This window comes from Dermacentor albipictus, chromosome 1, assembly GCF_038994185.2.
Source record: "Dermacentor albipictus isolate Rhodes 1998 colony chromosome 1, USDA_Dalb.pri_finalv2, whole genome shotgun sequence".
NCBI lineage: Eukaryota > Metazoa > Arthropoda > Arachnida > Ixodida > Ixodidae > Dermacentor > Dermacentor albipictus.
In genome coordinates this window covers 297694486-297717910 of record NC_091821.1, presented here as the reverse complement: position 1 = coordinate 297717910, position 23425 = coordinate 297694486, and the positions used below count along the sequence as shown (strand labels likewise).

At 44.1% G+C, this 23425-nt stretch overlaps 1 protein-coding gene across 3 annotated transcripts in view; it reads left to right on the top strand.

The window, feature by feature from the left end:
• The window catches only part of Mo25 (calcium binding protein Mo25), a 185572-nt gene extending 179987 nt beyond the window's left edge, over nucleotides 1-5585 (top strand). For all 3 annotated transcript variants that reach the window (XM_070531465.1, XM_070531464.1, XM_070531463.1), the window contains exon 8: nucleotides 4784-5585. In XM_070531465.1, the coding sequence (XP_070387566.1) occupies nucleotides 4784-4996 (213 nt within the window). In that variant the 3' untranslated portion in view covers nucleotides 4997-5585. The remainder of the gene's footprint in view (nucleotides 1-4783) is intronic.
• Nucleotides 5586-23425: the final 17840 nt, after the last annotated feature.

Below are 23425 nucleotides of genomic sequence, written 5' to 3'. Positions count from 1 at the left end.
GCTGGCGTAGAAACGACGAGAATGTTTTAACAGCATTGGGGCAGATGATGTCTTCACCCACTTCATCTGGAGCAAAGGCCGCCGCCATGGCCAACGCTTGGCCTAGTCAAATTGTACTGACTTCCTTAACGTCGAGGCCTCCTCTTGGTCTGACGATGATGCGTATATAGTCCTGAGGCATTTTCGGGAGTCTTGAGACGTTCACGAGCTGCTTCGTCGTGCTCTGTCGGGTGGCCGTGCGGCGGCCACCTTTCCCGCCATTGTGCGTCTCCGTGCTGGTCGTCGACTTTGGAGTTCCCGGTCAAGCCTTCTTGTTTCTGCCTACTGCCGTGGTCCAGCCCAGGCAATTCACTTCGTCGGGGTCAATCTCGACCCCTTCCACCATCTCAACTTCAGGCGTTTCGCCCCACAACGCCAAGTAGGCCGTGGCTTACCACGGACGCCACGCCAACGCTACGCTGCGCCCGGTAGGGTGAGCCGACGAACACCGCGGGTCGGTAGTTCAAAGTCTCTCAAATTGTCGAAAAGCTCATCGATCGACAATAGTCCGGTATGGGCTGGTTTCTTGCTACATACTGCATCGAATGATGCACAGCTTTCCAGGATTTGGCAAAAAAAAATTCACCAAAATCATTTGAAGAAGCAGGAGCCGAAGTTTGCGCGTCCGCACTACTCGGCGCCCCCTGGCGTTCCGCCCCCCGAACAACTGTGGAATTCTTTTAAACTGAATATGTTTGAACTACGTGAAGCTTTTGTCCCATCACAAGTTATATCAAGTGGGATAGCTCGAGACAAACCATAGTTTGACAAAGTCACATTCCCTAATTCAAAGATGGCGATGAATCTATCAAAGGTACAAGGCGTCTAGTCTAATTCACCAGGGTGTTGGGCATTGCTGAAAGCAGTAAAAATTGAATTAGGCAAAAGTCTGACATCACTTGTATTTCTTTAATCTAGGACAAAGACTTGTCGGGTATACCGAAGAATTTTGGTGGTATGTGCAGCGTAATGGCAATGACAACCAGTTGATAGCTCTTTGAAAAATGATGAAACAGTCATTCATGATAACGAGTCTAAAGTTGAGATTTTTAGCCATTATGTCTCATCTGTGTTTTTACCATCTAGCTCACGTACTGTCTGTTTTTCATTACCTGTTGGGATAGACCGCTTGCTGCAAGTCACCTTTTGTGCCGATGGTATCCTTAAATTATTGAAAGATGTGAACCAGGCTAAGGCATATGGCCCTGATGACATCCCTGTCGCTATCATAAAAAATTGTACAGATGCATTATGCTTTTATTTCACCTAATTGTTCCAGAAGTCCCTCAATCAAATCTACATGCCTGCTGATTGGAAGTTAGTGCGAGTCCTGTCCATATGTAAGAGTGGCGTGCTAAACTCTGTTCAGAACTACAGACCCATCTCCTTAACTAGTACAACCTGTAAAATTATGGAGCATGTAATATATAGTTATGTTATGGCTTGTTTAACCAGACATGTAGTAAAACATCGTCAGTTTGAGTTTAACGGGACCCCAAAAATATAGCCAAATTAACTGAATGTCGAAATTATCAAGGGTATCAAGAAAACAAACAAATGCTTACTATGCCAAGAGACTTTTATTTACTGAATTAATCGGCAAATCCTGTTTCTATTTTGCACAAGAGCAGTTCAGAAGCTGCGATTCTCTTTATCTTGTGACTGATAAACGCTCGCTGTGGCAAAGGCATCGCGACTTCCTTCGCTGTGCGCATCTTCATTAGAGACGCACCATTCACTGCCTTTCACCATTCACCAATTATTTTTTTTTCGCTGTCGCCAGGTCGCTGTCCATCGCAATGTAGATGGTGTTCTTCATCCTCGACAGCTTTGCACAGAGTAAAAACGAAACTACTGCTTGCCACAGCCGTGGCTGCTGTGGACGGTATTATGAACAGCGACCTTGCGGTTACGAAGGCATGCAGTAAACGCGCATACTGAGTCAAAACAAAACTACTGTTTGCCGCGACCGCTGCAGACGAAACCGCAGCGGCTATTAACAAAATCTTGGATGACGACTATGCAGTCATGAAGGCACACAGCCGACGCGGTGCTATGTGCACCAGTAAATGAAAGAATAAATAAAGGCTTTGAAAGCACAAATAGGCACAAAGCGCTATGGCATTGCTCTCTTTCGCGTACGATCAGTACAATTTTCACTGATGACTATGGCAATGCAAACTCTGCTGCTTTGTTTCGGTGGTCGCGAACACCATTTTTTACTCTTTAGCATGGTGCATTTGCAGCGATCTGCGCTTGCTAAGCATAGAGAGTTGGCCGAAATGACCAACATGCGGCCAAATATGCCCGAATTGACGAGCGTTTCATTACGCTAAATAATGCATATGCCTGCCGAGACAAAAGGACGAGTCCGAATTATCCACTTTTTCGAATTAACGAGGGTCGAATTATAATCTATAAAGTGAACTATAATCTCCCGAGCCCCAGCCAACATGGTTCCAGGTGTGGTTTATCTTGCAACACATAGTTCGTAGAGTTTATTAACAATTTAGTCTGGGCAATTGAAAAGGTACAAGTTATGGGCTGCGTTGTCTTAGATTTCTGTAAAGCATTTGATGTAGCAAAGTCTCCTACTCTCCAAATTAAAAGCTTAAAACTTGGATAACTTATAACTTGCTTAAACGAAATAGCATGAGATTGCCCACTTACCTGTCAAAAACGACCTCAAAGAGAGTGCGATGAAAGAGGAGAAAAACAGGCCCTACTTATTCACGTCGCACAACAAAAGTGTTATTTTCATTGGATGTCACGGCGGCTTAGCAGCAACAGCAGCAGCCTGAAACAAACTAAAGCTGCGAGCCAGCTTCTTCGCCAGCCCCCTCCTCTTGGCAAACACACTCACGAGGCTGACGCAACGTGTAGCCTCAGCCACTGTAGGGCCTGAATCGCCTGTGTCATCACTTCTTGCGTCGGTCTCATCACTGTTGCTAGTAAACATTTAGGCGGTAACAGAGACAACGATGGCGAACAGTTGAACCTCAAAGTCAAACCTCGTAGCCAACATCTTTTCGCATTCGCAGCAGCACTGCTGCACAACTTCTTCACATTCCAAATGCCACACACAGTAGTCAGCAGTAGACCACTCTCGCATGCCAGCGCTGACTTCTTCATGCCATGTTCGATAGCACGAACAATGTCCAATTTTTCTTCTATGCTGAGCACCTGCTTTTTGTCCGATCTTTGGCATGACACGAGTCCTAGCTTGCATGACGCCACAACACCCTCTGGCATGGTGCCGAAGTTATGTTGACGCTGATGTAGCTTCACCTTTCCAAGCGTGCTCTGGGTTTGCGCTTGGAGGCCGTTTTGATCTCTGAGGCTTGTTGTTCTGTCAAGCTGACCTACCACCGTGATTGCGCAACAAAAAGTGAAAATATTATGTGTTAACTGATATGTACGCTATAACCTGACGTGGTTTATGCGGACCCGCCGTGGTTGCTCAGTGGCTATGGTGTTAGGCTGCTGAGCACGAGGTCGCGGGATCGAATCCTGGCCACGGCGGCCGCATTTCGATGGGGGCGAAATGCGAAAACACCCGTGTACTTAGATTTAGGTGCACATTAAAGAACCCCAGGTGGTCAAAATTTCTGGAGTCCCCCACTACGGCGTGCCTCATAATTAGAAAGTAGTTTTGGCATGTAAAACCCCATATATTAATTGGTTTATGCGGATACAAAGCGCATTATGTTCAATGGGCGCTGAGTGGGTGATTTGGCTTCACTACTTTTATTGAACGAAACTGCTCTTTAAGCAGATACGGTTTAATGAGAAATAGGGGGAAGCATTTCTAAAGTCCCCAACCAGAATGCCTCAAGACTTGCAGTAGCCATGCCTGCAAAGAAAAGGGGGGGGGGAGTCTTTTTCTTTCTTTTTTGTGGCTTTCATGGACCCCCATTTGAGAACCACTGTCCTAGTGGATCCTCCTTCTGGTGCCAAAGCTCCCTCTCCCCTCTTTCGTGGGTGCCCATTCTCATCCTCTTTTCAAATTGCGATTTTGCAGTTTCGCTGTGTTCGCAGTAGGCAAATAGGAAATAGGATAGAAATGTTGATAATACAATGGAAATATGTGCGCACGCTATCCTCGCCTCTAACATGGCTGCCGTTGCACATACACAGCCTGCGTGCACTGTCTTGAGGGTAATGCGGTGTCTTCCCACGTGTTAAGTGCTTGAGGTCACATTGAAGCAAGAGGCAGACTTAGTGTTCGCTCCCCTCTAGGCAACGCTTTTGATTATAGTGTTGTCCCACTGCGGGCAACACTATCAGTTGTGGCGGCGAAGTAGACAGAGAAGCTTTGCAGACTTAGCTTTGCATCGCCGATGTGACGTTATCATTGACACGGCATGAAATCGTATCCTTAATTGCCAACTCTCCAAATTCAGCAGAATTAACCTTTTTTTTTTTTCATTGAAATGTGTTTTTCTTTTCCCAGATTGCCCAATAATCCATAAGTTTTGACAACCTCTTTCATCTAAAAAAGTTCGGTCAGCAAATGTACTTATTTGCATAAAAGGTCAGATATTAATATAACAGTGTTGTAAAGTGCCTATTCTACCGACATCATTATATGTATGGAGGTTTAACTATCACAGGAGGGTGGCTTCGTGGCCCAAAGCGACTTCGTTATAACAAGGTTTAATTGTACGAGCAAAGTAAAATAAGACTGCATATGTGCTACTTATGGCACGCAAGCGAGCTAAGATGATGCTACATTCTGGTGCAGGTGTTTGTGGCGAACCCAAACAAGCCAAAGCCCATCCTGGACATCCTCCTGCGCAATAAGGACAAGCTGGTGGACTTCCTGAGCAAATTCCACACGGATCGGTCGGATGACGAGCAGTTCAATGACGAGAAGGCCTACCTCATCAAGCAGATTCGAGAGTTGAAGCCATTGGAAGGCGACCCTGTTACCACCACATGTCCCCAGGGGCACTGAGTCTCGGGGTTGTGTTGCTGCTTGCGCTGTGGGTTTACACCATTCCATGAACACGCCCCCACCCTCTCAAAAAAAAAAAGGAAGGAATTAACATTCGCTTGTAACTAGACTAGCTGCCGGTGCCATTGATGTTGTCAAGCCAACTGTGTGCAGAGGCACCTGAAAGCACACAGCAGCTTGGCCCGCCTGCTAGTGACCCTGTGCACTTTGGGCACCCCGTGTATCGTTTGTTGACGCTGCTGTTGTGCTCGGACTTGTGGTGCCTATGCATAGCCTTTATGCAAGCTGTCTGCCGTGGTGGAGGATGGCCTAATGTAATGCGGGCAGAATAAAAGGCTCGGGTTTCTCTCGCAGCATGCTTGGCACAAGTGTTTGGTGCCTACAGGAAAAAAAACATGTACAGGATTTTGTTGCCATATGGTCTGTTGTTGCTGGACTTCAGTAGACTGTGGCCACCTTTTCGTGCGGCATTTTTCAGAAGCTAGGAGAACGACAGTGAGACAATGCAGATTTTGAAGAAACTGCAAGTAATATTTATATCACTCATAGTTACAATATAAATAAAAGACCAAAACTGTGAGACCGTTCATTTTCGAGTCCTGCACGTGTTGTTACCAGCTCTGCAAAGCAATCAACTGGAACCGCAAAAGGATGGCACTTTTCACAAGGCATTTACGTAACGGTGCACTACACACAACAGAAGCTGAAATGCTTGCTTAACATGTGGGCATTCACAAATGTCTGATACCACCCATGAAACATGCTCTTGAGAACTTCTACTGTGGCTTAGTGTCAAACTGCTTCTGTTACTTCTCCAGTCATTTCCTCCTCCTCATTACTAAATGTGTTATTAGATACCCTGTCATACAGGAACAGCCATGCTGTTCAAGACTGTAATACATATTGTTATTGACAAAAGCTACGTGTTCCTTCAGGTGGATGGAAACCTGGTGTAATGATGATCCTCTGTCATGGCACAACAGGAGATTGGCCAATAATTAACCAGAAGCAGGGGGCTTCTTTTCTAAGAGATGCTGAAGAACAAAAATAGCGCTGAACTGATTGCTTAGACAGCGCAACAATTATACTTGTATCTATAGCCAAATGTTGAAGCACCACCCATAGTATACTTCAACAATACTTCATCCAAGTCTAATCTGGCAAAGTGGAGCTTCAAGTAACTTTATTCGCTTGATTTAATATCACAGCACGGTAAAAACAAGCCGGACCCGATCTATTTAAGCAAAAATTTTAATTGTTAGATGCAACTGTGCTTACCTGGTGTATGAAACGGAAAGGACACTATTGTTTATCCAGCTGAGGTGGATGTGTTGAAAATCTAAATTCAAGCAATAATTTCTTGTTACCACTTTGTAAAAAAAAAAAAAAAGTCACTCGCTTCACTTACAAAAGATGTATCAGCTAAAATAAAGATTGTAGGTTCTCTGAGAGATGTTCCAGCTATAAAATTTGTCTTTTGTTTATAAACCATGGCAGCCTGGTACCCACAGCAAATTAATATGTTGTGAACTTGCAGAGATTAAGTATTGGAACATGCTTAAGGGGGGGTGGTAGAGTAAGTGGGTCACTTTGGTTTCATCTTTCTATCTTAAACTACTGTGTATGTTAAGTGGAAGCTTTAGCTTGTGAGCTTCTATCTAAAACCATAGGAGCGGGGAAATCGTTCTCAGCATTCACTGCACCAAGTATGAAGAGGTTTGCCAAAATTAAAAATATTTTTTAAAGAAGTTCAAGTCTAGCAAGTGTAGAAAGCAGATATTAAACCATCAGTTATTGAACAAAAATTGGAAATTAAAGCAATAGTTTACAACTCTAACTCTGCAATTGAATGCGATATTGTTATTCTGTAAACTGAACCTATTGACATTTAGCGGAAACAAATGTATTTATATGCTACTCTAAAATACACCACTAACTCATGACTTCCTAAGTGACTTTTTAAATGGCCCTTCTAAATGTAACAAATTCAGATAAGCTGTGAACTTGTACAGAGTCGGTACCATTTCAGACTGCAGGTGTGAAATTGCATTAATTGAAGCCACCATTGTCATCGGCGTTCTCACATATCGAGTCGCTAGAACCTCTAGCCATTTGTGTTTGGTTACATGGTGCATTTGTTGTGTGGTTATTTTGTTTTGTCATGCACTCCACAACCAGTGTTGCTACAGCCATAGGTTGGCGAACCCACTCACGAGTCTACCCACCCAGACTTGGACCTATACATGAGCGAGTGCGAGTGAGCCAAGCTGAATATAATTCAGGTCAGTCTTGTCCTAGTGAACGCTAAGCAAGAAATATATTTTGTGAGTGATTCTGAGCGACTTCCATTTATTTTGCTGACCTCTGGCTACAGCTACTGATCTTTTCAAATTTTTACTGGTTCGGTGATGAGCCATCAAAACCTGCAGACTTCGGCATATTCTGGGACAGCAATAACGAAATCTACTGCTTCTACAATAATTTTCTAGTTTTCCTACTGCTGCATCAGTAGCCGATTGCTCAAGTGTGATCAACTTTTGCCCTGCCTTTTCCTTTCTTTTTTTCTCATTTATGGCCTTGAGCATATTCCAGTACACATTGAATGCCTCAGGCAGCAGATTTCCCCTGAGGCCCTTCCAAAACTAGGTTGAAGGTTGGCACAAGGCATCCATTTAATAGTTACGGTGTTAGAGCTTCCCCATGTACAGTGCTTTTTTCCAAACCAAGCACCATGCCAGGAATTTTGGCACTTATTGTGTTACTGTAAAACTACGGTAGAAGTAACTGAGCCAGGTGCACATTACTCTTCCAGCTAAACCACTGGCCAATCTCCGCTGAAATTTTGCACACAATTAACATTTTGTGTGAAGCTTAGTTTAATGCCACATTTTCAGGCGTTGCCAGTTTCAACCAAGATACCTGTACTCGCAGACAACTTTCTGTGGCAATGAAGGGAAAGGTACAGGGGCGAACTTTCTGCACATGGGTTAGCGCCCCAAATAGTCTGGCAGAGTTTGGTAGCACTATTGATTTCTCGGAACAGGCGTGGAAATGAGAAGCCACAAAGTAAGTCAACCTCAATGTTCAGTGGTGTGTTTTGGCTTGTCTGTTGTAAATAAGGAGTTTGTTTTTTCTACCCCAGCTTAAACCGATAATGGATGAAAAGGCGGGAATTATTTCGGAAGCGATTTCGCTTGTGCCCGCTATGTCTCCATAGCTTTCCTATGATTGCCACAGAAAGTTATTGCGAGTATAATGGTCCAAGCTAATGGACAACTCGGTTCACTGGGTATGTGCTTCGAGCAAAATATTTACTGCTACTGCCACTAGAGGGAGGAAATTTATAGGTAATGCGTAATTTAATGTGCTAGTTGCGAATGTGCAACAATTTTTTCTCTGCAGAATGAACATATTTTTTATAGAGCTTCTGTTCCAAATTTTTGTGATGACTGGAAGAAAATGTTTTGTAGTGAGCAAGCTAAAAGTTGTGTGAATATGTTCCTGAATACTCGGGAGTGCAATAGGCATTGTTTTATGTTTCCACCTCTATTCTATCAAAAGTTATGAAAGTTGTTATAACAACGTGTCAAGATGTGAACCAAAGTGAAAAAAACACCGACAGGAAAGAGTCACTTTGGTTCACATCTTACCTGCTGTGGTGGCTTAGTTGCTAAAGAGTCGCACTGCCAAGCACGCGCTCGCGGTATCAAATTCCGGGTGTGGTGGCCATACTTCAATGGTGGCAAAATGCAATAATGGCCATGTACTGTGCATTGGGTCCACATTAAAGAAGTTCAGGTGGTCAAAATGAATCCAGAGTCCCCCTTTATGGTGTGCATCACAATCGAATCAAGGTCTTGGCACGTAAATCCCCCGAATTTAATTTATTTGGTGTGCATCTTGACACGTTATAAAAGCTTGTAACTATTGATAGACGTAGAAACGTGAAATGATGCTTATTGCACTTCTCGAGTATTCAGAAACATGTTCACGCAACTTTTAGCTTTACGAACCAACTAACCCAGCAACAAGTAATGTTACGAAAGTTCGAAGTTGTAACTTGTTTTTATACCATCAAGATTTCATTAATGTTTCAGTTGTGAAAATGTTTCAGGGTGCAGAAGCATGGTACTACACAAGTACTCCTTGCAAGCCTAGCTGTCGCATAGAAAAGATTAAAATTGTACGATTAAAAGTGTCACTATATATATGAATATATATGTGTGTGTATGTATGTATGTATGTACCTTTCGTGAAATTGCAGACACACCATACAAAATTTTGAGAAAAGTAGCAAAAACTAATGACCATGTAAAAAAACATTCTATTCTGGATGCAGGAAATTCTGCAGGTGAGCAAGCCGGGAAGATGCACTTTCAAATAAAACCCGAGGCTCAATTCTCGACACGCATGGCGGCTGCATGGCCGCCATTATCCGCCATGTTGACTCTGGCTGTCGATAGCTTGCATGCCTTGAAATTTGTGCCGGGAAACGGAAGATTTGCAAAATTCAATTTTGCATTTTCATCAAGATGATGAAACGTGATGTAGGGCTACAAATTTTATCTACCTTTTTTTGTCCTTGCAGCCATATTGCGACAGCGCTTCAAAACGAAAGTGAGCGGTAGCGTACAGAAGCCATTGCAATGCATCTGAAATTTCGCGAATATGTGGTGGTGGTCAAAACTAGGCGCCATGTCGGCTTGCTGATTGGCTGAAGGAATATGCCGTGTGGAGCGTCACAGGAAGGGCGGTTCGTAAATGTCAATTTGACTTTGCGGGATGTTGCGCTGGGCCCTCATTGCGAAGATGTTCCGCCATAAATTGTGGTGCGACAAGCCGCGTGAATTATGCTAATGAGCAGCCATATTCAATGGCGGCTGAGAGGAATACGTATCGCCCAAGGAGGTTAAAGAATTGCTGAAGTGGAAACAATGTCCCGAAGGTGAAGCCGCAGAGGAGATCCTGCGCCGCCTGCTTTATTATTACCTCGGGTGATCTGCTGAGGCCTCCGTTTGCCAGTTACGTCTGCCCTCCTGGAACAGTGCTTGTAAAAAAAATCCAATCAATCATCACAACAACAAAAAAAAAACTCTATGCCCTTCCACTTTGTAAAGAAGGACGACCAACGAAGCTGTGTGTGTGGGCCCCTTAATGGCGAATGCACGTCCGCCGCGGGTGGGCCCGGCACTGCACTATTTTCGAGATCGGCCCACGTATGGGGAGTGTTTAATGCCTGCTTCACCTCCGCCTCGGGTCGGTCCGGCATTTCACTATCCGGGATCGGCCCATGTATGGGAATTCTTTTGCTTACCACAAGACACGAAAATTTCCTTGGACGGTAGAGGTATTCAAAGATGCGCATCGCAAGCTTTCGCTATGCTATAAAAGCCAGCCTTCGGTGTAGCGTCTGTTTTTCTTATTGTTGAATTTTGCGGCCAACATGCATTCTTTGATTGCTGCCATTTGACGTGCAAGGAGGTCCAACTTGCTCAATTTATGTTCAAGCGACTCGGTGCTTATGCTTTCCATTTGATTTCACGCTTGCCTAAGGCTTTCCATCACAGCTTTCAACCTCACTGTAAGACGATTTTTTTTTTTACCTTGTTAGAGCAGAGTTCACTCTTCTTAAATATAATAACTGCTGAGAATTTGGAACCAATGAAAACTGAGGCCTGCGTGTTCCAGCTGCGGATTTCCTGGCTAATAATCGGCTGTGAGAAGTCTCACTGTTTCAAGTAATGCAAGACACCTCGAACATGTCCCAGAATCAGGACGAACAACTAGCGGGCGCTGTTTGTGACGCCATCGAATCCCCCCAAGTCCATAAAGCCACTTGCGGACCCGCCCCTGAATAACATCAGCGTTTGGACCTCCTCGGCACAACGCTAACTCATCGACTCGTTTCAGCAAGGTAGTGATGTCTTCCACGCTCATGGTGTCACAAGGGAGTTGTAACCCAGGTAGCACAAAAGAGATACATAGTGTTTTTATATCATTTATCCGAGACGGAAGAAATGGTTTAAAGAAGAAGCGAGTAAGACAACTTCGTTAATAAAACGTATATGCCTACCAATGTCCGGCTTAATTACTTTTTTCAGACGATCTAGAACAGCTCTTCAAAACGTATTCGAAAAGCTGGTCTTGAAATAGGATTAGGAAAGACACAAATAATCCCTTTGCATGGGCTCTTCATATAAGATTTCTAAATGCTTTTAACACGTTATCTAAAAACTGGTCTAGAAGTAGTCTTGAAATGTTTGCGATAATCTGAAGCTCCTTTTCGCGGTTTCCAAATGAGCCGAAGCGACGGTGTCTGGTGCTACTGAGCTCCTGGCGCAGTGCCAAGCACTGTTGCCTATAGAGGCTGATGCATCCTCGACCAAGTCGCCTGAAAAGGCAACATGTCCACGAAAATGAATTCGCAATGCCGCCTTTGGTATACAGCTACAATGCTTATAACCAAAATGGGAATGACATCCCGCTAAGAAATGGGTGCGTTTGACGATCGGCCAGGCCAGGGCTCTTCTGCCAAGAGTACATGAAATGAGCATGTCGCAAAGCAACACTTTATTGCAAAAATAATACTTATAGGTTTGAGCAAAATATATGAGAAATTCAAAGTAAATTGAATTAAGAGCACATCAAGAATGAATAAAACTACCAGAAACAATTCTTAACTAGAAATTTATCACCAATGACTAGAACATGCATAAACGAAATTCGTAAGTATGCATACAATGGCGAACAGGAAGAACGCGAAGTGTGCTAAAGTTTTTATTTTACACAGTAAAGAGCTCATGCTATCAGATGAACAGACTAGAGTTATTTAGAAATTGATATTGCAGCAACTGCTAGAAGCAGAATGAAAATGCGACGTTTACTCGCATGGTATCTGCCTACAAGCTATGTTACCAATAATCTAGAAGCTTGAAAAGAACACAAAAAGGAATAACACATACCATCAAAAATCAATCCTTTAAAACAATCAAACAATGGAAACATGTTAAGCTCGAAAATATTGCCTGTACAGTACATCAAGTATAGAAATGGTGAGAGAACTAAAAGAACCATAAAACTAAAAAAACAATCTAGTGAATGATCCTAAAGAATACACAAACAAGGAAATCGCCGTAACAAGTGCGCGCTACTGTAATGCAGAGTACGATGACACAGTAACGCTATGCATAACTAAAACAGTCGTAGTACTCTAGTATGCGAGAAATGAATGTGCAAGCCTCATTATTAGGAAATTGTATAAACCTGGAAATTTGCTGGCCGTGGCGGCCGCGTTTCAATGGGGGCTAAATGAGAAAACACCCATGTACTTAGATTTAGGTGCACGTTACGGAGCCCCAGGTGGCCCAAATTATCGGAGCCCTCCACTAGTGGCTTTGGCACATAAAGCCCCATAATTGAATTTTTGAACCTGGAAATTGACTGCAATTCACAGGAAGATGCGCTTCGGTAACCAAGGAAGCAACAGTCATAATAATTCGAATCCGTTTATATAAGCAGCATTGTACAAAAGGCACATATGTACCACTTTTGCAAAAACAGACAAGGTCATAATGAATCATTTGCAAACCCACGAATACATTAGTGCACCTTGCACACATCTCCAGTCTCCTAAAGTAAATAACAGAAATTGGCTCTCCATGCCGGCCCTGCAAAAGTGGATGTCCAGCGAAGCTGTTTAATACCACCACAACTGCTGGGGGGGTATGCAGTGCTTTACTGCTTTAGAGTGATGGTAATTTTGACAGCACGCCGCCGCCCGTAGTGGGGCTGCAACAACACTAAAATCAGATGCTAGGCTGGTTATTCCATAAATGCAAGGCAAGGAACATCACTTCCCACGTCGCAAGTTGCCATTGCCGCAGCCGCTTGCGCAGCAATAATCGCTGTCGGGAAACGTATGCGGGAAGCGTTACGTGCTTCGCATTGTTACCAGGCGTACTTTATCAATTATGTCGCTCGGATACTTGTTTTGCACTTGTTCTTTATTGAAAGGTATGCTGTTCTATATGTTGCATCCATGCTTCCAAAATATGTATGCACTGTGCGCTTCGCTTTGCTGAAGCCTTTGTCTTACGGTGGTACGAACCATCGCTTCTGGCCCTGCACTGCCGCTGCGATCGGCCCACATTTTCGGTAACAGACACAAAAAAATGCCGAGCAACTAGAGGCTAACAGATTCGCTGTAAAAAGCACTCTTAATGACAAAAACCTTTCACACATATGTAGCCCCGAGCCAATGCTTTACCAGTTCACCCTCACTTTCACATCCAAAAATACTTGGCACAGATGCCAGGCAGAGTTCCATTGTTGAACAGCTTGGGAGCACACCATTTTGTACTCTACAGTTCTGCTGGCAATGGCACTGCCGTACATGCTGGTACTTGAAATGTTTTCAATGTAGACACACTTGCTACCCAGGACAGGCATGCCCAGATATTCGCACTGGTGCTCCATTTCGTCGAACTGGACACGACATTTTGCACTACGCTGGTAGTTGAAATGTTTTGAATGCAGATGCAGTGGCTTCACCAGGGCGACTTGCCCGCATACCATCTCTGACACATGTATGCGCTAACTCTTCACTTGGTGGCACTGAACTTTAAGTGTTCCCACTCAGTGTGCTTGCCAGATAAGTGGACAGGCCTCACACTCAAATTTTGCAGCTTCTAATGAAACATATAGCAGCACACTTAAGCTACAATGTGAAAGATATGCTAAATTTTATGACTTAAGAAAGTGGCATGAGCACGAAATATGGAACTACAACACTGTATCCAGACCATAAAAATGAACATGACCAATGCTAACTATAAAAATGTATTGCGGAAATTGTTTTGAACAGGCTGTTCAATGAAATGGGCACATAATATGTAGATTCCACATTACGTATACTAAGCATTTCAACTATGTAATGGCAATGTAAATTGCGTTGACATTGTAAATCGCCCTTCCTGTGCTAGCAATCTGATTGCTTGCATTTCTTAAACGATTTGGAGGACGTACTTAAAAGCAGATGAGGGAAGATGCCCCGATGTATATACACGTATTCTCCCGCCCTTTGACCAGGGGCCACTGTGTTGATGCCAGTGGTCTGAACGAGAACGATCAGTTGGCACATTGCAATGAAGCAAGAATTAAAGCCACTAGTATGTACGTAAGATACTATCACGTTTTATGTCACCTGTCATCTGCTTACTACCACTCGAGACACCACGCTAAATTACCAAGTGTTAGTCTCATATTGCTGCATTTATTGGCACACTGTCGCCTTGCAATCACATTTTCAACTAAGACCTCCAGGTAGGGACCAATTGATATATGCATTTAATTATGCACAAATCTATTCCGCAATATAAGGCTAAAATTGCTATGCAAATAACCCACATTGCCGAAGACTACTCTCCACGTACCAGTTACGAGCATTCTCGTGAGGTACCCTTCCAAGCGCCTCATCGCTAAAGCCCCTATAGGCACTGATCGCATCACCATTAGAAGAGCGCCAGCAACGGCTCGCGGATGGCGAGACAGCAGGTGTCTATTGTGCACGCGCACACGGCAGCACCCGAGTCCCCTCCCCCCCGTCCAATGAGAAGTCACGGCGTGGCTCCTGGTCTTCGGGGCGCGTGAAAGTGTCTTCGTTGTGGAGACGCGGTTCACTGTTGATAGGCCCCTGTTAACTCTGCTTGCAAATTGCGTGAAAATGCTTTAGGCTTGAGTTTTTGTGCACAAGCTTGCCAACAATAAACCAGTTTGTTTAGTGTGGTTCATTGAAGAGTGCTACAATTCTGGTGGAGGTGCGGGGTATGGTTTCAAGTCTCCAGTTCTTAAGAGAGCGGAGCACCGACCCTCGGTGATTGGAAGACAGAAAGGTCTGGGTCGTTGGAAGCTCCACTGTATCGCGAATGCAATCAGCACTCCTCGGAATAGTGCAGTATGACAGACGGGTGAAGGTCGAATGCATGCCAGGGGTGCGATTCGAAGCTGTGGCGGAGAGAGCCAAAAACAAACTGAATGAAAACAGGGAGGGAAAAAACCTGGTAATTTTGCACGCTGGGGTGAATGACGTCCTGCAGAATAGGGGGCGAATGCTGGACAGACAGATTCAACAGGGATTGGCGAAACTAAGGGCGACCTATGAGGCGGTGCACATTGCCCTGTGTACTGTCCCAGAGGTCAGGGGACAGGGCCCTTTCATTGAAGAACAGATAGTAGCGGCCGATGTAATGATTAGGGAGTTGGGGCGAGCCCTCAGGTGTGATGTGGTGGAGGTGAACAGAATGATCGGGGGAAAAAACTTCCCCCCTTTCGACCCGGATGGCATTCACTACACAACACCTGCGGGATGGCAGGTAGGAACGAGGGTGGGCCGTAGGGCTCAGGCTTTTTTGCAGGCACGCAGGGCAACCCTACATGCCAAAACATAAAAGATAAAAGGACAGGGGAGGGGGTGCAGGACAGGAGTACGGAGGCGGAAGAGGAAGAAGGCAGTAAATGTGGGGTTCATCAACATGCAGGGGGGAAGAAATCGCATCAAGTGGAACGAAATAGAACAAATACAAACGGAAAATTTTCAGGTATATGGAGTTGCCGAAACCCATTTAAGAGATGAGGAAGAGCCACCATTCATTGCAGGATACACCTGTGTAGGGTGCAACAGAAAAAGGAAAGAACGCTGACAGGACTGGGAAAAGGTAAAGGAGAGCTGCAGTGAGCACATGTTGCTCAAGGGCACATAGGGAATGTAGAGACAATCCTGGGAGTTGTGTATCTGAGAACGGGGAATGAGTCGAAAGAGGAGAATGCAAAACATTTCAAATGTATGGCCAAGGACATCAGGGAGATAGCTATGAAACGGGAGATAATCATCCTAGGGGACATGAATGCACATTTGGAATACTTTGACGGGGCGACAGATGCAACAGGGCAGATGGGTGTCGTAGATTTTTGTGAGGCCCATGATTTTGTAATAGTTAATACTGAAATTAAATGCGATGGGAAGATAACACGGGAAAGAAATAACTCTCACTCGACAATCGACTACTGCCTAATGTCCCACAAACTGTATGAACGGTTGGGAGGTATGGAAATTGATGAGGAAGGTACAAAAAGCCTGGGGAATGATCACAAATGAATCAAAATCAGTTTTGGAAGGACAGTACCACTGGTAGAAACTTAAGAAAGGAAAGGTAAGAGCAAACTGAATGACAGGCAGCTACAAGAAATGGCGAAAAACATTGAAAGCATGGTATCCAAGCAACCGCAAAGGGCATGGTCATACGACAAGTTCGTATTTTTAAACGAGAGCTAGAAAAGGGACAGATTAGGAAACTAGGAAGTAAGCAGGGAAAACAAACCTAAAAGCTGGTGGGACCGAGAAGTTAAGGAGGCCATAGAGCAACGCAAAGATGCATGCAGAAAACACAGAGCAGCAAATAAAGAGCGTAGCACTTCAGAAATTGGGTCTAGACATTTCAACTGCTGTAGACCTGCTAAGCTCTCTAGAAGGCTTTGTTAATTCTTTGCGACCTCTCTTTGATAGCTTTGAAGAGAGAGCACGCACGCTAAGTACCAATCAATGTTATCAGGATTCATTCATTCATTTATTGATACTGTCAGCCTTTCTCAGGCTATTACAGGAGTGGAAAACCTAATGAATTCACATTCTAAACAAGGTACATTTCACAACTGCGATATTGACACAAAAGACAAAGGAAAAATCAAACAGTAGATAAGAAAACGCATGCAAGTGCTGAGGCACAACTATTACATTGGTGTATTACGGTCCAGGTAAGATTTCAGGCATTCTAGAAAGGCATCGAGGGAGTTAATGTTTACAATGGAATCAGGCAGCATGTTCAATTCTTTAATAACACGAAAAAAACTACTTGAAACAATCGTTATAAGAACGCGGCACAGGAATGTACATGGAATGGCGATATGTCTCATTAGGGTGTATTGTAAAATATGGTGATGTGTTGATATTCAAGTGGCCATGAATTAAAAGGTAAAGAAACTTCAGCCTATCTACCTTAGTGCAGTATTCTAAACTTTTAAGGTTTGCTAATTTACATAATTCGTTTGGTGAATCAGTTCGGCGATATTTATTGAAAATAAAACGAGAAGCAAGTTTCTGAACTTTCTCATTAGACGCAGTGTAAGGATCCCAAACAATTTTGCCATATTCAATTACAGGTTTTACAAGGGTGTTATAAGTGAGTGTTTTTACATCGGGAGTTGCATTACGGATTTTGCGTCTTAGTGCCCAAATTGCTTTGCGTGCCTTGGAGCATACATTATCTAAGTGTGTATTCCAGTGTAGGTCAAAAGTGAAGGTTAAGCCGAGATACTTATGCTGATGGACTCTATTAACTGGTTTACCTGCAATGGAGTAAGGGTATATCATATTTTTTTTCTAGTAACAGACATAATTATGGATTAAGCACAATCTGCCACTTAGCGCACCAATGTTCTATTGCATGCAGATTAGCGTTCAGTTCTTCTTGATCAGTTGGGGCCCTAATTGTTTTGTATACGACACAGTCATCAGTGAAAAGTCTGATTGGGACCGTGATGGCTTTTGGGAGGTCATTTATGAAAACCAAAAATGAAAGGGGGCCCAAGACACTTCCCTGTGGAACACCTGAAACCACATGGGAAGAAGACGATTGAAAACCTTCGAGGTGTACAAACTGTTCACGGGAGGTGAGGTAGGAAGAAAACCAGTGTGTTATTTTGGAGTTCCTGAATATAGCAATAATCTTTAGCAGCAACTTTGGATGGGATACCTTATCGAATGCTTTTGAAAAGTCCAAGAATAATATGTCAGTTTGGCCACGGCTGTTTATTCCCTCGGAAAGACCGTGAACGGTTTCTATGAGCTGGGTAGAAAGGCCTTTTCGGAACCCATGTTGAGAAGGATGAAGTATGTTATTATTTTCAAGATATTCCATAAGGTGTTTAAATACAATATGCTCAAGCAATTTAGAACATGTACAAAGGAGAGAAATTGGTCGGAAATTGTTGACAACCGATGAAGAACCACTCTTATGGACCGGAATAACTTTGGCATATTTCCAAGCGGACGGGAAAGAACTCGAGGTAATGGATATTTGAAAAATTTTTGTGAGGTATTTGGCAACCCACTCTGCATATCTAAGCAGGAATTCATTGGGGATTCCATCAGGGCCTGGGCTTTTCTTTACAGACAATTGAAGCAGCAAGTTAAGCACTCCTTGTTCTGTGACTTCTAAGTCTTGAACTGGAGGGCAGCCAGGCGCGTCTGCTACTTTTGGTGACAAGCCGTCGTCAGAAGTGAAGACGGATGGAAAAAACGAGTTAAGGTTTTCAGCTCTTTCTGCATTATTTTTGTCTCCATTTTTTCGAGGCTTTGAAGGAATAACATAGCGCCAAAATTTGGTAGGTGCCTCTATTAAAAATTTTTTTAGTGTTACATTGTAGAACTTGTCCTTATAGCCACCTTGACAAGATGCTTGAGTTGCTTACTCATTTGGCTAATGGCACTGCTATCGCCAGGAACCGGCTTAATCCTGTTTGCCCTCCATTTTCTTTTTAATTTCCGTTTCATGTGTATGATTTCTCTTGTTATCCAGGGATTCTTCTACCTTGTACATTTTGAAAGCTTGGGAATAAAGTGCGTAATACAATGTTCCACCATGTTTAAAAAATAGGCCCATAATTTGTCTACGGTAGCACCATTATTGGCAAGATGCATAAAATCATCAAATGAACCCTCGAGGCATTCCAACACACCAACGTCGTCAGCGGCTGTAAAGTTTAGAAACGTCTTACGTTTACTATGCGAACGATCTGGCACCATATCTGAAACCAGTATTACAATTTTGGGATCAGATATACCTTCGCAGGGTTCGCAATCACAAAGATGTGGTAGCAGTTCTGAGAATATAAAGACTAAGTCTAGAAGTGATGATGTTGTTTCGCATACTCTGGTGTAACCTTCTACAACTTGAGTTAGGTTATAACAAGCTCAATTATTTCTTCACAGCTAGGCATATCCGTTGCACTAAAGGAGAGTGTATTCCAGTCAATTCCGGGCAAGTTAAAATCACCTAAAAGTAGGATTGAGTCGTCCTGTTTTAAATTCCTGTCCATGAAATTTCTTAAGCTAACAAGCATGTCTAAAGGGGAGTTTGGGGCTCTGTACACACCACCTACTATCACCGAGCGGTTATTTAACCTAACCTTTATCCATACTGATTCAATGTTACTTGGACCATCTAAAACAGAAAATACTATACCGCTTTTCACCGTTATTGCCACTCAACCCCCTCTTTCTATCCGATCTCTCCTTACTATTAAATAATTTGGCGGCGTGACTTCCTCGTCCGATACATCCTGATGAAGCCAAGTTTCAGTTATTACTAGTATATGTGGTTCGTGTTCCAAGATAATGCTTTCAATGGCGGTTGCTTTGCTTACAATGCTTCTGGCGTTTATATTTGTCACCTTAAAGCCTGCGTTGGGAGAATGATTGAGTCACACTTGATCGTTTTCTGCAGGGGTATGACACTTCACTCTCTGAGCGGTTACTTCATCCCAAATGTAAAGGTCGTCGCCAATTTTAATCTTATCGAAAAGTAATTTAACATTCAGGCCATTGCTCCTCTCCACATCTGACGAATTCCACAGCTTTTTGCGGATATCAACAACTCTTTTAGAATAGTCCTCTGATATGCTTGTTTGACTACCTTTGAGCTCGTGACAGTTCTGCATAATTTTCATCTTATCTCTAAAATTATTTAGCTTCAAAATAACAGGACGGTCCTTGCCCGGCGTTTTCTTTCCTATAGTTTATGAATTCTTTCGATAGAGTTAAGTTTGTGTCCGAGTTTTTCTCCAAATATATTGTCATTTACCTTCTTCAGCGAGATCTCGTCAGATTCGCGCCCTTCCTCTTTTACACCTCGAATTATGAGGTTGTTGCGACGAGATCGGTTTTCTAAATCGTCAAGCTGCCTGGAGATGAGGGCAAACGCATCGTTTTGAGTAAGCACCCGGACGGAAAACGCGATAGTGCGCTACAAAATCTAAAAAAGTTTTTCGTGGAGACCTACAATGTTGTACTGGACAGCCTAGGCTCTGCTTCGCGAGTGCGAAAGGCTGCCTACACTGAACTCTGCGAAAGGTTCGGATTCTTAAAATTGCTGACAGAAGTTGGGAGCGAGGCCTCTCTGGGACAGCAGGCTGAGAAGTTGGTGAAAATCTACAAAAATGATCTGGAGCTAGCATCTTGCGCTAAAATCATTCAGTTTGCGAACTTTCTGCACAACTATGTGTGCCAGGACACGAGTCCCCTGGGAATAATGAAGTTGCTGCACGAAAGAAACCTTATTGATGTGTTTCCGAACCTTTCTATTGCTTTGCGAATGCACTTAAGCATACGCGTGGCAAACTGTGAGACTGAACGATCGTTTTCCAAGTTGTCGCTGATAAAAGATGGCCTTCGTTCGAGCCTCCTTAACGACAAGGTGAACTCGCTTGCTATCGTGTCCATTGAAAGTGACCTCCTCCGCGATCTATCGTTCGAACAGACTATATCTGATTTCGCCAAAGCGAAGGCGCGAAAGATGCCATTTTAAAAGAGGACTGTTTGTGCTATACATGGATAGTTCCAATAAGTTTGTGCCGCCTCCCAGCCTCCACGTACGTTAAATGAAATGCTGAGCAGTGTAATTCAAGATATGCAAATCTTCGTTGTTCGTTTCTTGTTTGCTCTTGTGATATTTAGCATGCTTATAAAGAACTGTATTTTTGTTGTTTTTGCCACGTTTATTTGGTGTCGTCCTTGCTTGTCTTACCTTTAACGAAAATATTTTCAAATTATGTTTTGTAATTACAGTTGGCAATTTTCATCTGTATTCTAGTGCATTCTTATGGTGCATTTTCTGCTTAAGTATTGTATATATCTATTGCATATTTATGGAGTAACGTGTATAACTATTACTGCATTCTGAGATGCACGGGATTAAACTTAGTGATGCAAACAAAGCCTAGCTTCAGAAGGATCGACATTTGAGCAGTGTTGTCTTTTCTACGTTCTCGTTCGTCTTCAGGGCACTAAACTTTTCCTTAAAGCCTACCTTTTGCTGAAAACAGAATGCAGATTAATCACAAAGTGAACATATGTGTTGGTGTTTGCAACAGCACGCGTTTCAAGCATTTTTTGTTGTTTTCCTTATAATAATAACAATAATAATAACGCCGTTGATCGCACTTCGTTCTTTTTTAATTTGGTGGAATTAAAATGAAACATGGTTTATTTCCAGCAGCGTAGCAGGTGACAGGGGGAGGTTCAGTATAGGGAAAGGGGGCCTGCATGCGCATTAGCCCAGGGCCCCCATTTTTCTTAATCCGGCCCTGGAACTACCTGCTGCCCCGGATTGAAGATCTCTGGTCAGCGTTGTCCGGTGGACAGAAGTTTACCAAGCTTGACCTCAGAGATGCTTACCAGCAGCTGGTGCTCCAGGATGCCTCCCGGAAGTATGTCACAATATCGACAACTTTGGGGCTCTTCCGGTGCACGCGCTTACCGTTTGGCGTGTCCTCAGCCCCAGCCATATTTCAGAGGTAGATGGACAACCTCTTCAGGGGCATGAGGCACGTGCCGGTGTACTCGGATGACATCCTGGTTACTGGCAACGACGACGGGGACCACCTGCAGGACCTGCAAAATGTCCTGGCACGACTGCAGGACGCTGGCCTCAAGCTCAAGCTGGAAAAGTGCATTTTCCTGGCCCCCAGTGTTGAGTACTTGGGACATGTCATTTCCCAGCTCACCGCAGAGTTGATGCTGTGCTCAAGGCGCCTAAGCCCCAGGACAAGAAGGAGCTTCAGAGCTACCTCGGCCTCATCAACTTTACAGTAGTTTTCTGCCGAACTTGTCGCAGCATCTACAGCCGCTCCATCTTCTGCTTCGAGATGGTCAGCAATGGGTCTGGAAGAAGGAGCAGGACCGGGCCTTCCAAGGCTTCAATGCTGGTACATTTCAAACCTGCCAAGCCTGTCATTCTGACCGTAGATGCATCGCCGTACGGCGTGGGAGCCGTCCTGGCGCACCGGGCAAAGATGGCCAGGAACGCCCTGTGTCGTTTGCTTCTCGTCGGCTTCATGCTGCAGAGCAACGCTACAGCCAGCTGGACAACAAAGGCTTGGCCCTCATGTTCAGTGTCGAACGCTTCAACCAGTATCTGTGGGGCCGGAAGTTCGAGGCAGTCACGGACCACAAGCCGCTGTTGGGGCTGCTGGGGCCTGACAAGGCAGTTCCCGTGCAGGCATCACCTCGAGTGGTACGCTGGGCCTTGAGGCTGGCGAAGGTCAAAAGTGTGGCAGTTTGGGCGAGTTGGTATGTCATGACCGGTTTAGGCTTGTAGCGCAGCTCGGAAGAGCAAAAAAGGAAGGAGGTAGGGGTAATCAAAGGGAACGAAAAACAAAGTGAGCGCTCACTCTGTTTTCCGTTCCCTTTGATTACCCCTACCCAGTGGCGTAGCAACAGGGGGGGGCCGGGGGGCCGTGGGCCCCGGGTGCAAGGGTCCATAGGGGGGGGGGGGGGGTGTCATATACGTCTGAAGACACCCCTTTTTCCACCAGCTACACCCGGGGGGTGAAAGAAGACCTATGGGCCCCGGGTGCCAGACGAGCTATAGCTACGCCACTGCCCCTACCTCCTTCCTTTTTTGCTCTTCCGAGCTGCGCTACAAGCCTAAACCGGTCATGACATACCAACTCGCCCTAACTGCCACGTGTGTAGAGCTGCGATAGTATTTCATTCACGCGCATGAATGTTGACGGCCGAAGTTAGTGGAGATTATTGGTTTTAGTGCATTATGATCCAGTTGACTTATCAAGGGCAGCGACCTAGCATGCAAGTAAATAATGGGGCAAACTCGCTGACAAATATCCGCATTGCATTACGTGCGATAAAAAAATAAATTTCAGCAGCGAATTCTACTTCCACACTTTCCTGTGTTCGCGCGTTGTTAACTGCGCTTTACAATATGTCCAAAAAGTCATTTCCAACTGTGCATATCCTAATCGTGTTTTGTGCATTGCACATGTGAATAAATATATTCCTAAGTGCCTGCATTACTCTGCTTTTAAAAAAAATACTGCATAGCCAGTGCTACTGGCGATCAAATAATAAAGTGTGATAGTATAATACAATTTATCAAAGTACATTACATACAGCTGCGAGCTCGTTCCTTCCAAGTTTCTCTTACACTCGAAGAAGTTTCAGTAATCGGCGATGCCATTTTACTAATAAAAAACACACAACTGCAGATTAGCGTAAGAAAAACGCCAGAAGCGATACCCGGATCGCCAGCAAAACACAGTCAATCCGCGTGCGTTTCGTATAAGGGCGCTCTTACGGGG